This window comes from Cydia strobilella, chromosome 1, assembly GCF_947568885.1.
Source record: "Cydia strobilella chromosome 1, ilCydStro3.1, whole genome shotgun sequence".
NCBI lineage: Eukaryota > Metazoa > Arthropoda > Insecta > Lepidoptera > Tortricidae > Cydia > Cydia strobilella.
Window position 1 is genome coordinate 31,740,720 of NC_086041.1, and position 16,398 is coordinate 31,757,117.

The window sequence follows — 16,398 nt, forward strand, 5'->3', positions numbered from 1 at the left end:
GAAAATAAGTAAAGTTAGACCAAGAAAAGTCTGCAGTTTTGACAGCACACGCAGTGCCAGTGTCATGTCACGTCATATATTCATAGAAGTTTGACGTTTAAAATAACCTGCACTCCGTGTGCTGTCCAAATCTCTGCACTTTCCTTGGTTTGACTCTAAGTATCTTTTTAGCAATTCTAAAAAAATTCTTAAAATAGTTTTTATGCAGAAATCCTACGTTTTATTGTTCCTTAACAGCTATTTAATCTTACAGCTCATAATGAATGAGCAACATCTTCCTTATTTTTATATGCAATGTAAATGCAGACGCACGAGCATACTATTCCAACAACGTAGACAAGTTCTATATAACTCAGGGATATTGTTTTCAATTAAAAGTTTAGTGTTAATGGGGAGATAAGGAAGAGACTATTAAAAGAGTAGGTAAGGCTCATAAAATAGTAACGGTGAAAATAAAGCCTATTTTCCAATCAAATACTAACTTGAGTGTTTTATTAATGGCTTTTAATTAATTTTATTACACTTGAAAACCACGGAATATACAGAAGTTACATACCTATCTAGCTATTTCTTGGCTATCTCTTGGACTGAAAGAAATGTTTCCATAACAGTTACAAAATACTTTTCTCAGAAATTGACGGCAAAGTCAACGTTCCCGGTTAAAAAATAGGTCCCGAAGTACGTAGTTTATGGTCAGTTAAAAAATTAAAAAGTTATAGACATTGCAGTCTTGATTTCGGGACTGAGATGTTGCATACAAATTCCATTATTTGCCGAGTTCCAAACTTTTTAAAAGCTGAAGTGGCCAACTAGCCATATCAAATGAAGGCATAGGCACTATTATAGTTGGTCAAGCAAATTTTGTCAGTAGAAAAAGGCTTCATTATTTACGCAAAATATTATATTTTTAATGAATATATTTACCGATTATGTACCGGAGACTAATTACTTAGGGGGACTATTAAATAGGTAATTATTTTATATTAAATGCAACATAAATACCCGTCATAGCGGAAGCACTTTGTGTGACTTTTTGTAAGGCGATATAGTCGGCTTTTAGCCGTTTTCTTCCCGCTGACAAAACTGAACCATATTAAATATAATTTCCCTTCTGGTTTTATATACGGATTTATCCTGTTTTGATAATATTTTATACATAAAACTTGAAGTTTTTGTAAATAAAAATACACAATGACAGAAGTTCGTTTATTTTTTACAAGACAGCTGTCAAAGGTTTGATTGCCATATAAAATTGATAATGTTAGTTCCCGTTTCTGCCACGACGCTTTTCTTTCCGAACAGACTCTACATTAGAACTTAGCTTATGTAAAATATTTCTAATATATTTATATTTCTTGCACCATTTTTAAGAAAAGCACTATTGACACGGTTGGAAGGCTACTTGCTGGCTGAGGACTCAGCCAGCAAGCTAAGCTACTGCCGAGCCTTGACAATAATGTACTGTTACTACTTACACAAAAATTGGGTCTTTTGAACTAACTGTACCGGGCAATAGCTGTCGATTTGTAAAAATAAAATTGGTTTTAGGATATTGATATATAATTTAATTCTTTATTACTTAAGTTTAGTTATTTCTTTAATGGGCAACTGTCAAAGGTTTGCATAGATGGCGCCATCATAGCTTGCCCCTTTTTCTATATGATTTGGCTTAAAGGGCAAAAGCATCCAGGGCATAAAATTCCATTAAAAAAAGAAAAATTAGACACAATTCTAGGGATTGACAGGGCAAGCTATGCTGGCGCCATCTGCTAAATACTTGGACCGGCCAACCCCTTTACTAAATGAATTCGGCTAGTTATTTGTTTTTTTCAGTGTGAAGTAAAACTTCTAAGGTGGCGATTATAAATTAAAAAGTTTAGTGAGAATTAAGAGTGAAACTTGAATGATGCGTCACGTGTAGGCACATTTCGTTGCATAAAACAAAACAAATATATAAATTGAAAGTGTTATACAGGGTGGGCGCCAATTAACCGAACGAAAAACACTGCTTATAAAATTAGACTACAATAAAACATCGATAGCTATGTTGTATTTTCGTAACTATGTTTCAGATCGTTTCAGATCGTATGATCTGAACTACGTACTTAATGTTGCGAACTAGCAAGATTAATACAATACATGCTTACATCAAAATGACACAAATCGGTCGTGGCATACCCAGCCTAAAAATATATCACACGTTTTGCAAATCTGTGCGATAAAATATATGTATTATTTTTAATGCACCCAACAAAGAGTAGGTACTAATACACACTTAAGTTTAAGTTTAATTTTAAAGTACACATGTCCGATTTAGTCTTCGCTTGAGGCTTATTGCGGTCCAAAGAATTATCTGAGCATAGATCTACAAGAGGGCGTTGACCGTAACTTCTATTGGACGTGATGTATAAGTAGCACAGATATGTCGGACAAAAGCCTGTCGCATTTGCTTTTGATCAGTTCTTATACATTATAAAATGTACAAATGGAACGTATGTGAGCTGGGATGTTTATAAATATTTCTTAATCACACACAAACGGCTAAATAGTATGCACATTAACCTATCACCTATGGGTGAAAACTAACATCCCCGAAATTACCTAAACTTGAGAGAAAAGTGTGACCTACATAATAAATATATATGTAAGTGTAACGCATAATGCATAGTGTAGCGCATAATGTTAATTTCGCTGTACGGGACCTTTTAACACAGGCTTGTCGTTAATTTTTGATACTTTAGGAATTCTGTTTGAAACACTTTGGATTGTAAAACGGGATTTAATCGCGTATTTAAGTTTTAAGATTTACCTCCGACGTTTCGAGGACGGCGTTGTCCCCGTGGTCTCGGAGAAGACTGGCTAAATTTGACATCAACAGCACTTGGTCTTAAACTTATCAGCTTGAACGTTTTGCGCACGAGGGATGTTAACTCTGTCGACACCCAACACTAAAGATATTCGATTTATCGACTGTCGATATTCGTTTCCGCTTACATTTACTAATGACTGGATTCCATGTGGATGAGATCTTAAAACCCTCGTCCCGATTGAAATTGTAATGTTTTTAGGGTTCTGTACCTCAAAAGGAAAAAACGGAACCCTTATAGGATCACTCGTGCGTCTGTCTGTCTGTCCGTCTGTCACAGCCTATTTTCTCCGAAACTACTGAACCAATTACGTTGAGATTTGGTATACATATGTAAGTTTGTGACCCAAAGATGGACATGTAACGTAAACAAATAAAATTTAAACATGGGGACTAGTTTTGGGGGGTAAATGAGATAATTAAAAAATAAAGTTTTTCAAACTATTTCGTGCTACATATCAAATGAAAGAACTCATTGTGAGAAACTCAAATATATATTTTTTATAATTTTAGGATAAACAATTTAGAAGTTATTCAAGATAATATACAAAAAATGACCATTCCCCCTTTATCTCCGAAACTACTGGGTCTAAAATTTTGAAAAAATACACAAAATAGTTCTTTACCTATAGATCACAGGAAAACCTATTAGAAATGTGTAGTCAAGCGTGAGTCGGACTAATTACTTAGTTTTTGATCCGACCCCTACGGGATTTTTAAAGACATTTCACATAAAAAATACATTGTTTAAATTGTGTAATGTACGGAACGCGAGTCCGACTCGCACTTGGCCGCTTTTGGATTTCAATAGCTTCTCGTACTTTTCTACTATAGAAATGGCGATCCGTGGAAAGGGTTTTAGGGTTATGCAGCTCAATCCAGCAATCCAGTGGTTTGCTCTTGACTCCATTAAATGCTCAGCCACGGCAGACTTCACCAGACTCGCCAGACTTCGGCAGACTTGTTCACCTGACGAGTTTTGACAACTGCAATATGTTCCTTCTGCTATGACAATTTAATAATGTGTAGAAATCGTGAGATTTAATCAGTAAAACACTTTAGGGTGGTATTTTCATATTTATTAAGTATTCTACTGCTAAAGTTAATTAATTATCATTATACCTGCCTGCCGAATGATGGTTCCTTTAACTGTTCCTTCAATTGTCTTTTGGTTGGGCTTAATTTAAAAAAATAATTGAAGAAATATGTTTCCGTCGTTTTTTACAAGCTTTTATTTAACTTGCAATGTACCTATGTAAGTATGTATGTAACATGTTTGTAACGGTCAAATCTTGCAAGTTAAATTTGATCCACTTCCCGGTTTCCGATGAAGCTGAAAATTTGCATACATATGTAAGTCGTGTGACAATGCAATATTATGGTACTATCGAGCTGATCTGATGATGGAGACAGGCATTGGCCATAGGAACTCTGTGATAAAACAACGCAACCTAATTGTGTTTGGGGTTTTTAGAATTGTCTCGATGAGTATTAGTTGCCTGTGGAAAAAAAGTACAGTCATCGATAAAAGCTTGTACCAAAAATGAAATTTTTGCCTAAAACTTATTTTATTAACTTTAATCTTATATTTCCAAATACTTAATAATTAAGTAATATACTAAACTTCCAAAACTTGTCTAAGTAGGTACAAACACTTCACGTGAGAGCTCCTCCACACAAAATTGCACGGTCATTACGGACCAACATTCGACGCGAGAGGTATAGACTTATTGGCTCTTTATTTAGTTATTATAATTATGTAAGTAGAGCTTTATCCAAATTCTAACATTAAAACTAGAAGAAGACCTTAACATAGATTGACGTATTTAAAACCATTTGAAAATTCTTAATCATGATCATTCTCCATAGCTGCCCCTTGAAGACAAAAATGCCATAAATAATATACAAACTTAAAACAAGTTAAAAATATATCTATTTTTTGTTTTCCTACATGAAACCGCACAATTACCTCGTAAAGCACTACCCGAGCTATTTGCCTGTATGCCTTTTGGGTATAAAAGTAATAAAAGTTTGTAAGAAATATATTACACGATGCGTAAACCCCTGCGCGTAGGCAATTCGGAAACGAAGGACGTCCATGCCCCCGAGCGTGTTTTAATTCACCATGTATAAAATAGATTCGTAAAACGGTATACGATTTTGAAGTTTACTTTCATAACCACAGCGCTTAAAATTGAACAACACTAACTGGACAGGTTGCCGCTCCTGGACCTGTTGTATATCCAAACGACATCGACTTCGAATTTTATATTCATATTTTTAAGACTGCATATTTTATGATGATTACATTCAGATCACTTAAAGTCATTGTTTTGACTGCACTTATTGTTAAATATACAAGTACTATATACTAGGGTATTGCGCTAATTTCCATATTCGTCCAGCAGACGATATTATTGCCGCTCTTATCTCACTTTCAGATACCGCGCGTTTAGATATAAACGCTATATCTTAACGCGCGGTATCAATAAGAGCTATATAACGTATACTCCATACAATAAGCTGCCATCAAAGAATCTTTTCCCATTATCCAGCTATCGTAAAGAGACGTCTGTGTTTAATTAGATATAATCACCTATTAAAACGCAGATGCCTTGAAACGTATCGCAAAATAAGTTATCCGGCCGTCAGACTGACTTACAAACCCGACTTTCAACAAAAAGGATACTTCTAGAATATTTTTAATAGTTACTATTGAAACACTAAAAAACTCGTTCCATTGTTTGTTAAATTTATCTCCACGTTTCGTCAGTTGGCCTTTCTCGGCGCTGGAGCGCGCGGGCCGCAAGGGCACAAGTCGCGGCGCTGCCGAGCCGTCGTCGCCGGAGACTCATCAAGTCGGCCAAGCTCGCTAATTAATAAAAACAATTCGGGGTACACTCGTTCTGTCGACCGCCCGCCAATTCCGCGTACCCCGCTAGAGAGCTGCTAATTTCATCCAGGTACAGTTTTTTTCCCGTCGCGCATCATATTCGGCATTTGCCCGCTCGATCCGCCATCGAAATTAAGGCTCAAACAATGTCAGACAAAGCAGCCGTCTGCAAAACATCCACGAGCCGGATTCCGCGAGCACGGACCGTTTTTTAAACGGCCAACTCGGTTCACGATCCGAGAATGAAGGAGCTTGTCATAGCTGGGAGGTTTCGGTGTCCTACTATAATGAAAAATCGACATTACTTTCTCGACCTCATATCTCACTTTTGCATTATTTCGAAATGTACTTTATTTTGCATAGGGCAAGGTTGCTTTTACAACGGTATTTACAGGTACTTGTAAAATGAGATGTTGAAAAAGTAAACAGTGGAAATCTGAATGCCGGCGACGACCGTGAAATGTTACAGAGCGCTTTATTGCTGTGTGGTTTTTGATACAAATTACGCTTATATATACTTGTCCACTTATTTCATTTCATTTATTGACTGCAATCCATGGTACATATTATAGGTGTTATAATCATTTTAATTGTAACAGCATGGACCCTGAATAGGGTATAGCAAGAAAATCTTAATAACTAAATACTTAAAAATACTTTACAAAACTTATTTATTTTGTATTAAGGTTAGGGCCAAATTACAACTGAACGTTACGATGTCGTATCGTCAATATTTACAATGCACGTCGTAAATTCTTACAACCCAGTGTCACGTTATGTTACAACGTCATAGAATTCCGCAGTACCATACCGTATCGTATATTGTGACCATTACATTTTTATACGTGGTTCTAGCAAATTACGTATATACAAACTCTGGTGTTTGTTTATGCCTGAACTACTTAAATGCAACATTTAATTCGAAAACCACATAACACCATAATCTTAACTAAAAAAACCGGCCAAGTGCGAGTCGGACTCGCGTTCCAAGGGTTCCGTACATTACACAATTTTAACAATGTATTTTATATGTGAAACGTGAGTTAAATGTCTTATAAAAAACCCGTCAGGGGTCAAATCAAAAACTAAGTAATTAAGTCCGACTCATGCTTAACTGCACATTTCTAATAGGTTTTCATGTCATCTATAGGTAAAGAACTATTTTGTGTATTTTTTTCAAAATTTTAGAGCCAGTAGTTTCGGAGATAAAGGGGGGGGGGGAGGGAATGGTCAGTTTTTGGTTATTTTCTTAAATATTTTCTAAACTATAAATTCTAAAATTACAAAAAATATATATTTGAGATTCTCACAATGAGCTCTTTCATTTGATATGTAACACAATATTAGTTTAAAAAACTTTAATTTTAAATTTTCTCATTTACCCCCCAAAAGTGGCCCCCATGTTTAAAATTCATTTGTTTACGTTACATGTCCGCTTTGGGTCGCAAACGTACATATGTGTACCAAATTTCAACTTAATTAGTCATGTAGTTTCGGAGAAAATAGGCTGTGACAGACGGACAGACAGACAGACGCACGAGTGATCCTATAAGGGTCCCGTTTTTTTTCTTTTGAGGTACGGAACCCTAAATAGCCTTCAAAAAAATAGCCACAACCGAATACAGAACCTCCTCCTTCTATGAAATTGAAGTCGGTTAAAAATAGAGGCCTTGCTGAGAATTTTCGGCATTTTAGTTTTTAACATCACGTGCTTCTGTAGCTTGTGCTTCGTTATTCGGAATTTGAAACATTTGAGCCATTTTAAACACGCAGCTTGCGTTGTTTTATTAGCTTTAAAAGTAGTATGGCCATTTTCCAAATCTATTATTAGCTAATCAGACCTGAACTATGATAATATTGGTTTTTGCTCAGGATTTTTTCCACTGCTTATCCACACAGTTAAAACTAAAACCAACCTTCGCCACCTTAATTTAAGCTTCAAACTTCCGTTTTCCAGACGCAACACTACATCCTAGTAACTCAGGCCGTGGACAACGGCCGGCCCTCGCTCTCGGGCACCGTGACTGTGTACATCAACGTGGTGGATCTCAATGACAACGCGCCGGTCTTCGACCCCATGAGCTTCTCCAATGAGATTCCTGAGGACGTTCATGTCGGCACTTCTGTTGTTACTATCAGTGCTACGGATTTAGATTCGGGTATGTTGAGAAATTTTATGTACCTGTGCAAAAATGTGAAGCAAGAAGCTATCAATGTGTTTCAGCATATATTAATGTGGAAGATGATGATGGATTTAAATGGTTACTTTATACTTTCATGCGTATCTAAACAGGAAATTTAAGTTAGTAAAATTAGGATATGCATAGATAATTTACATTTAAACAATTCTGATAGGCTTGCTTAGAACAATTTTGCACACTTGACAATTAGTATACTTATTTAAGTATAAACTGGAGAAAACGTAAATTATGTTGAGTACCTACACATGCGTCCTGTATTTTATGATCTGAAATCATTATTTATGCATCCTTTTGATTGTCTCAGAAGCGCGAAGTAAATATCATTTTGTACAATTTCCAGGGCTAAACGGCAAGTTGACCTACAATATCACATCCGGAGATGACGCACAGGATTTCTACATTGCTTCGAACGGGACGATGTACACCGCACGGCTGCTGGACCGGGAGACGTTGCCCATCTACTATCTCGTTGTGACTGCGAAGGACTCGGCGCGCCCGCCCGAGCCGCAGCTATCGTCTACCGTGCAGGTACCTGCAATGTCTATATTATCTGTCGTCAACAGGGTTAACTGATCATTTGTAAACGTTATTGTAAAGAAACAAGGTCTTGTAATGTGGCAAATGTCCACTTTCCGTGTTTAGCAGTAACGATTTGGTTTACTGCGACATAAACGCATATTGCTTGTGTGTGTTGTTATTTGAGTCTACCAATAGCCAGTTAACTGTAATAAGATATAACAACGGCTTAACTTAGTAACTGTCAAAAAACATTCTTGATTAAAATCACTTTCCAAAAAATTTTAAATAAGAAAGTCTATTTACCTGTGGGAGCTACTGACCTATGTGATTGGTGTGGTTTGTAAGTGATCACGATCAGTATATTATAAGATCTGAAATCTCCTCGCATCGGTTTCTTATTATTATTACTGACTTGATCCCCTCGTCGATCTTTCCTTTTTTCCATTTCTCTATCGCACCTTCGATCCTTAGCTTCGAAAACACCAATAGATTCCCGTACACACATCAGCATTTAGATTAATAGCAATGAAACGAGCATAATAGAATAGATTGTTTGAGTTTGCAAATGTGTTAAAATTCTTCCCACATCATTAAAACTACTCTAGATCTCACAATCACTGTGTACACAGTTCACCTGTACAAAAACTTCAGTTTACTCTTGATCATTCGGCCTGTTCAAATGTAGCCGCGGCAACATTTGCTTTAGCGGACACGTGTTATTTTTAGTGGCACTCCTCTAACAAGCTATCACCTCTCCGAATACTATCCCTAACTTAACAAGCCCTTGTGGTTTATGGGAACAAGATGTTTTCTTATGAAAATTATGTAAAAATGTCAAAGTATTTTTTCTTTGAATTTTATTCTATGCACACGAAATGATGTGTGCAGTTAGCTTCAATATTGAAGTATAAGTAATAATGTTTTTTTTTTACTTACGTTCATTAGCTCGCATTGTTAAAGAGTGCTATTGTTAAAGAGCACAATATGCCACTGATGAGAGAAAATAAGCAGCTGTGCCTAGGTGCTACTTACAGATCATATTTCTTCGTTTATTTTTATAAATACTCTATTTATTTAAAAAAAAAAATTAACTGCTCCCCAATTTTATTTACTGCATTAATTTTGTTTCTATACAAATACGCACATTAAATGGAGATTCTCAAGTATTTTCGAGATATAATTATTAACGTATATTTTTTTCTAATTTTTAGGTCACCATACAATTAAAAGATGTCAATGATATGGCCCCAGAATTCGTTTCACCAAATGTAATAACTATTTCCGAGAATATTCCTCTCAACACTGTCGTAATGACTGTTAAGGCTGTGGATAAAGACGAGGGAAGAAACGGATATGTTGAGTATTTTATGGCATCGGACCACGAAGTTAATGGCTACTTTTCGTTGGGAAATGTGGATGGAATACTGAGAGCCACGGGCAAGCTTGACAGAGAACTAAAATCGAGTTATATGCTTTCCGTAACAGCTAAAGATAGGGGTGATCCTCCGAAAGTATCAAAAACGATGATCGAAGTAAAAATTTTGGATGAAAATGATAACAGTCCTGTATTTGACCCAAAACAGTACAGTGCATCCGTACCAGAAAATGCTAGCATTGGAGCAAGTGTCTTGCAGGTATATATTTGATGAACATTTACATGTAGTATTGCTAAAAAAATTAAGCGGTACTTTCTTAAAAAACCGATGTTGCTATTGCTAAGATGTTCATTTATTTTTTACAGGTTTCGGCTACTGATATAGATGAAGATGCTAATGGAAGAGTTAGATACTCTATAGCTTCTGGAGACGAAAACCGTGATTTTAGTATTAGTGAAGATACAGGAATTGTAAGGGTTGCTAAAAACCTTAATTTTGAAAGGAAAGCTCGTTACATTCTAACCATAAGGGCCGAAGATTGTGCGGAAGACGACGTTAAATTTGACACGGCTCAGCTGTCTATCTCAATTCAAGACATTAACGATAACCCGCCTACGTTCTTAGATTCACCGTACTTAGCGTACGTAATGGAAAATGTAATACCTCCTAATGGCGGCTATGTTATAACCATTCACGCTTATGATGCCGACTCGCCGCCGTTCAATAATCAAGTACGCTATTTTATAAAAGAAGGTGATGCTGACCTGTTCAAAATAAATGCGTCGACTGGACAAATATCGTTGTTAAGAACACTCGATCGAGAAATACAAGATGAATACACACTATCACTCGTAGCTATGGATACAGGTAAGCGAGCGTTTTCTTAAGGAATGGTTAAAACAATATTCTTTTACACAACTTTGGGAACAACACATAATTTTATTAAATATTTTATGAAATATTGTGTTTTTTAACTCATAGTAGTGTAGAAAAACTGGCCTTCACCACTGGAGGGCTTCGTCACTTTTTCTTTAACATATGACATTTATTTCAGTTTATAATATTATTTTGTTCATTGTTTTTTTTTTTGGTATCAAATCATATTGATTTATTTTGTCTTTTTCAGGTTCACCTCCTTTAACCGGGTCTGGTACAGTGAAAATAATCATACAAGATGTCAATGACAATAGTCCCATATTTGAAAGACAAAGTTACAAAACAAGAGTCAAAGAGAATTTACCAACAGGAACTATAATACTTAGCCCAAAAGCAACAGATAAGGATATTGGAAATAATGCCAAAATTCGTTACAGCCTTCTGGGTGACAAATCTGAAAGATTTCAAATTGATGCTGGAACAGGCGTTATCTCCACTAATGCATCTTTAGACAGAGAAGAGTGGGATGTCTATTATCTAATAATAATGGCACAAGATTCATCCACGACTGATCCACGCACAGCTACGGCCAATCTTACAATTGTCGTTGACGATGAAAATGACAACACGCCTACCTTTTCTCAACCTGAATATGAAACCTACATTTCAGATCGCACTGTCACGGGAGATTTTATTTTTGGCGTTAAAGCTACAGACAGCGATATAGGCTTAAACAAGAAAATTAAATATGATTTGAAAGGTGAACATCAAAATTTATTCACTATAAATAAAGAAACTGGCGTAATCAAAGCGGAGGAAAATCTTATGAAATATCGAGGCAAAAGTGGTTCAACTTTCAATTTAATAATAGTTGCTACAGATTCAGGTATTGCACCGAGACAAACCACAGCTGAATTAAAGCTTATACCGAAGTCAGTAAGAAATTTTCCAAAATTTGCGGTTACAAATAAATTAACCTTCACATTTTCGGAAGATACACCTGAAGGTGTTTTAGTTACAAGACTATCAGCATCATCACCAAAGACAGGTCCAACAGGCCTATTACAATACGCCATTGCTGGCGGAAACGTAGGTGATGCTTTGAGAGTAGAGCCAATGAGTGGAGAAGTTTTTGTCACCGGAAAAGGTCTTGATTATGAAACCATGCCTTTATATGAAGTTTGGTTTGAAGTGAGAGATTCAGATAACCCACCACTAAAGTCTTTTATAGAAATCGAAATCAAAGTAACTGATGCAAACGATAATGCTCCCGTCATTGAACAGGCACTCTACAATGCCACTGTCTTAGAAGAAGAGTCCCCTTCACAACTTGTCATTAAAATAGAGGCTCACGATGACGATTCAAATGAAAATGGTAGAATTAGTTACAGATTGGTCAATGATTATGAAGAAACATTTGAAATCGACTCTGAAAGTGGAGAAATATATACTAATATGGCTTTAGATAGAGAAACGACTCCATTTTATGAATTGTTGGTGGAAGCCTATGATCATGGAACTCCTCAGTTGGTAGGAAGTTCAACAGTTATCGTAACTGTTTTAGATAAAAATGACAATCCGCCACGATTTACAAGACTGTTTAGCGTGAACGTCACAGAAAATGCAGAAATTGGATCCTTTGTAATCAAAGTAACTAGTTCTGATTTGGACTCGGGGCCAAATGCTAATGCAACATACAGTTTTGTAGAAAACCCCGGTGGAAAGTTTGTTATCGATCCCATCAGCGGTAATGTGACTGTCGTTGGGTCCTTGGACAGAGAACTACAAGACGAATACATATTAAAAGTTGCCGCTATTGACGGAGCGTGGAGATCAGAAACACCTTTAACAATAACCATACAGGACCAAAATGATAATGCTCCAGAATTCGAGTACTCTTACTACAGTTTCAACTTCCCAGAGTTACAAAAGAAGAATAGTTTTGTAGGACAAGTCATTGCAAATGACAGAGATAAACAAGGACCGAATTCTATAATATCTTATGCATTACAGCAACCTTCGGATATATTTACGATCGATCCTGCAACTGGTGAAATATTAAGCAAATATGTCCTGAGATATAAAAGAACATCGATAAATTCTTCACCTGAAAATACTTATTCCGTAATTGTCATAGCCACAGATAATGGTAAACCTCCAATGTCATCAGAATGCTTAGTAACGATCAATGTTGTGGATGCGAATAATAATTCGCCTAAATTCCGTGACCACGAAAGATTGGTACCTGTTCCAAAGCATGCTACTTTAGGCGAAAAAATCGTCAAACTGACTGCCGAAGATAATTTGGACTTTGGAATTAACGCAGAAGTTGAATATTACGTGTCCGGAGGCAATGGGTCAACATATTTCACCATTGACAAAAGAGACGGCTGGATAATTGTCAAGAAACAATTTTATGATCTTGGTCAATATTACGAGATGAAAATAAAAGCCGTTGATCGTGGAGTTCCTCCGCAATCAGATGAAACGTATTTGTCTTTCGTTGCAACCGGTGAGAATATGTTTGCACCTAAATTTACAGCACTAAGCTATCAAGTTATAGTACCAGAAAATGAACCAACCGGATCTTCTATACTAACAGTTAAAGCTAGCGACGATGACGAAGGTCCAAACGGAATAGTCCGATATGCTATTTCATCTGGGAACGTCGGAAAAGATTTTGCAGTTGATCCCGTATCAGGCACGATAAGCATTCTACGGCCACTTGATTACGACACAATTCAAGAGTATCGTTTGAATATAACTGCCAGCGATTTGGGCTTTAAGCCAAAAGAGACAACAGCTACATTGACAATTATTTTAACCGACATCAATGACAATGCTCCTCTTTTTAACCAAACTCATTACACCGCCTTTTTACCAGAGAATGCACCAGTTAATAGTTTCATTTTCACAGTGAAGGCAATTGATATAGATTCGCCAAAAAATGCAATTATTAAATATTCAATTAAAAATAATGAAATGAAGTCCCTATTTCGTATTGATGCAAATACTGGCGAAATATTTTCAAAAGAAATGTTTGATTATGAAGAAAAGTCCATGTATAAAATTGAAATAATGGCTGCAAATCCAGATACTACAATGAAGAGTATGACTGAAGTATTAGTAGAAATTACAGGCGTAAACGAATTTTATCCAAAGTTTATTCAGCCAGTATTTCACTTTGATGTATCGGAATCAGCTGAGGTTGGCACAAATGTTGGCGTTATTCAGGCAACTGATCAAGATAACGGGGATGATGGAATAATTTACTACCTATTCGTGGGTTCTAGTAACGATAAAGGCTTCAGTATTAACTCTCAAACCGGTGTTATAAGAGTCGCTCGATACTTAGACAGAGAAACCCAAAATAGAGTAGTGTTGACAGTGCTAGCTAAAAATTCAGGAGGAATACATGGAAACGATACTGACGAAGCACAAGTAATAATATCTATACAAGATGGTAACGATCCACCCGAATTCTTGCGCCATAATTACGAGGCGGTCATTTCTGAAGGTGCAAACATAGGACACCAAGTCATACAAGTCCAAGCCCTTGACAAAGATGTTCGCCCGCAGAATAATCAGTTCAGCTTCTCAATAATTGGAGGAAATGTCAATCAAGATTTTAAAATAGACCCATTATCTGGTGAAATAGAAGTTACACGTCAGCTGGATAGAGAGGCACTGCCCACATATTCTTTGATTGTTGGCGCCATTGATACCGGTGTGCCACCTCAAACTGGTACAGCCACAGTCACAATAACCTTAACTGACATTAATGACAATGGGCCTATATTTGATGTCGCCAACTTTAATGGCGCTGTTTTTGAAAATGAACCACCAAACACCAGCATAACAACACTTACTGCAAAAGATCCCGATCTTCCACCAAACGGTGCTCCATTTTCTTATTCTATCATAGGAGGAAAACATCAAAATTTCGTTAAAGTACACAAACATACAGGAGTTATGTTAACTACAAAGAAAATAGACAGGGAACTGACTCCTTATTTAGAAATAATCATACAAATAGAAGATAGCGGAACACCCGTCATGTCATCAAATTATACAATACCTATAAAAGTGCTAGATCGTAATGACAACCCACCAACATCAAGATCAGTGCATGTACTTGTCTATGCATTTAACAATAAAGTACCATCTGGAAAAATAGCCGACGTTAAACCAAATGACCTAGATATTGTTGGTGACTACAAATGCAAAATTATCAAAGACTCGACATCCGACCTCACGCTTTCATTATTGTATGTCAAAAAGGGATGTGATTTACACACTAATGCAGTGAGACCAGGCCAAGGATATTCATTTTCTGTGTCTGGTAATGATGGCATTCACAGAGATGTGGTCTCATCCGTTAGCGTGGAATACTTTTCGTTCGATAATAATACAGTAGAGCAGTCTGTAACCCTGAGAATCGTTAATATGACGGCATCTCATTTCCTGACACACTATTACAGAAGTTTACTTGAAACCCTTAAAACAGGACTTAAAAACACAGAAAGTGTTTATTTATACAGTATCAATGAGGATGATGGCAACTTGTATCTTACAATAGCTACTAAAGGAAATCATTTAGTCTGGAAAAGAGAGCTCACAGAAAAACACTTGAAAGCCAAAGAGCGCGACATGTCAAAGTTACTAAAGAGTCAAATAATAGTATCTTACATGCCGTGTTATTTCCACGAATGCCAAAATAATGGTATTTGCTTCGATTCAATAAAAGTTTTAGACCAAACTAAAATAACAGAAAGTGCCGCTTTGATTCTTTCATCGCCTTTAGTGCGGCACGAGTTCACTTGTCATTGCACGGAAGGATTTATAGGTGACAAATGTGAAAAACGACAAGATCCGTGCTCTCCAAACCCGTGTCGCTTTGGAGGTCAATGTCGAAAACAGGGTCATGACTTTGTTTGTACATGTCCGCCTCGCCGTGAAGGCAAAATGTGTGAATTGGAAAGAGACGACTTATGTAACACAAATCCATGTAAAAATGGTGGATCTTGCAAAGAAAGTGCCGATAGAAAAACATTCTTCTGTTTGTGCCGTCCTGGTTATCGTGGGAATGAGTGTGAAGCCTTAGTGGACTCCTGCAGACCCAACCCATGCCTCAATGGCGGAATATGTATAAGCCTAAAGCCTGGATACAAGTGCAGCTGCACAAATGGCCGTTACGGTGCTCATTGTGAAAGCTCTACTTTCGGATTTAATGAACTATCTTATATGCAATTTCCGGCCTTGGATGCTTCTACCAACGACATTACAATCATATTTGCAACTACTAAGTCTGATGCGCTGCTACTGTACAACTACGGGGCCCAAACAGGAGGGAGATCCGATTTTATTGCGATTGAGCTTCTAGGGGGAACGCCTGTATTTTCATTTGGAGGTGCGAGGACATCTATTGCTTCAGTTGCTATCACGGATACTAGGAAGAACTTCGCAGACGGCGGATGGTACAAGTTGACCGCAACCAGGAACGGCCGTGTTATCTCGTTGAGCGTCACTTCTTGCACGGACCATGGTGACGTTTGCATGGAATGCGAACCCGGCGACCACTCCTGCTACAGCGACGAAACTGGCCAAGCAGGGTACGTATTTGATCAGTTAACGCATATTTGTATAAGTAGCTTAACATAATATACC

At 36.9% G+C, this 16,398-nt stretch overlaps 1 protein-coding gene across 1 annotated transcript in view; it reads left to right on the top strand.

Moving 5' to 3' along the window:
* The window catches only part of LOC134743405 (cadherin-related tumor suppressor), a 158,776-nt gene that overhangs the window by 138,859 nt on the left and 3,519 nt on the right, over positions 1–16,398 (top strand). Inside the window, exons 4-8 of the mRNA XM_063676798.1 lie at positions 7,717–7,918; positions 8,301–8,488; positions 9,691–10,113; positions 10,221–10,722; positions 10,982–16,343. Coding sequence (XP_063532868.1) covers positions 7,717–7,918; positions 8,301–8,488; positions 9,691–10,113; positions 10,221–10,722; positions 10,982–16,343 — 6,677 coding nt within the window. The remainder of the gene's footprint in view (positions 1–7,716; positions 7,919–8,300; positions 8,489–9,690; positions 10,114–10,220; positions 10,723–10,981; positions 16,344–16,398) is intronic.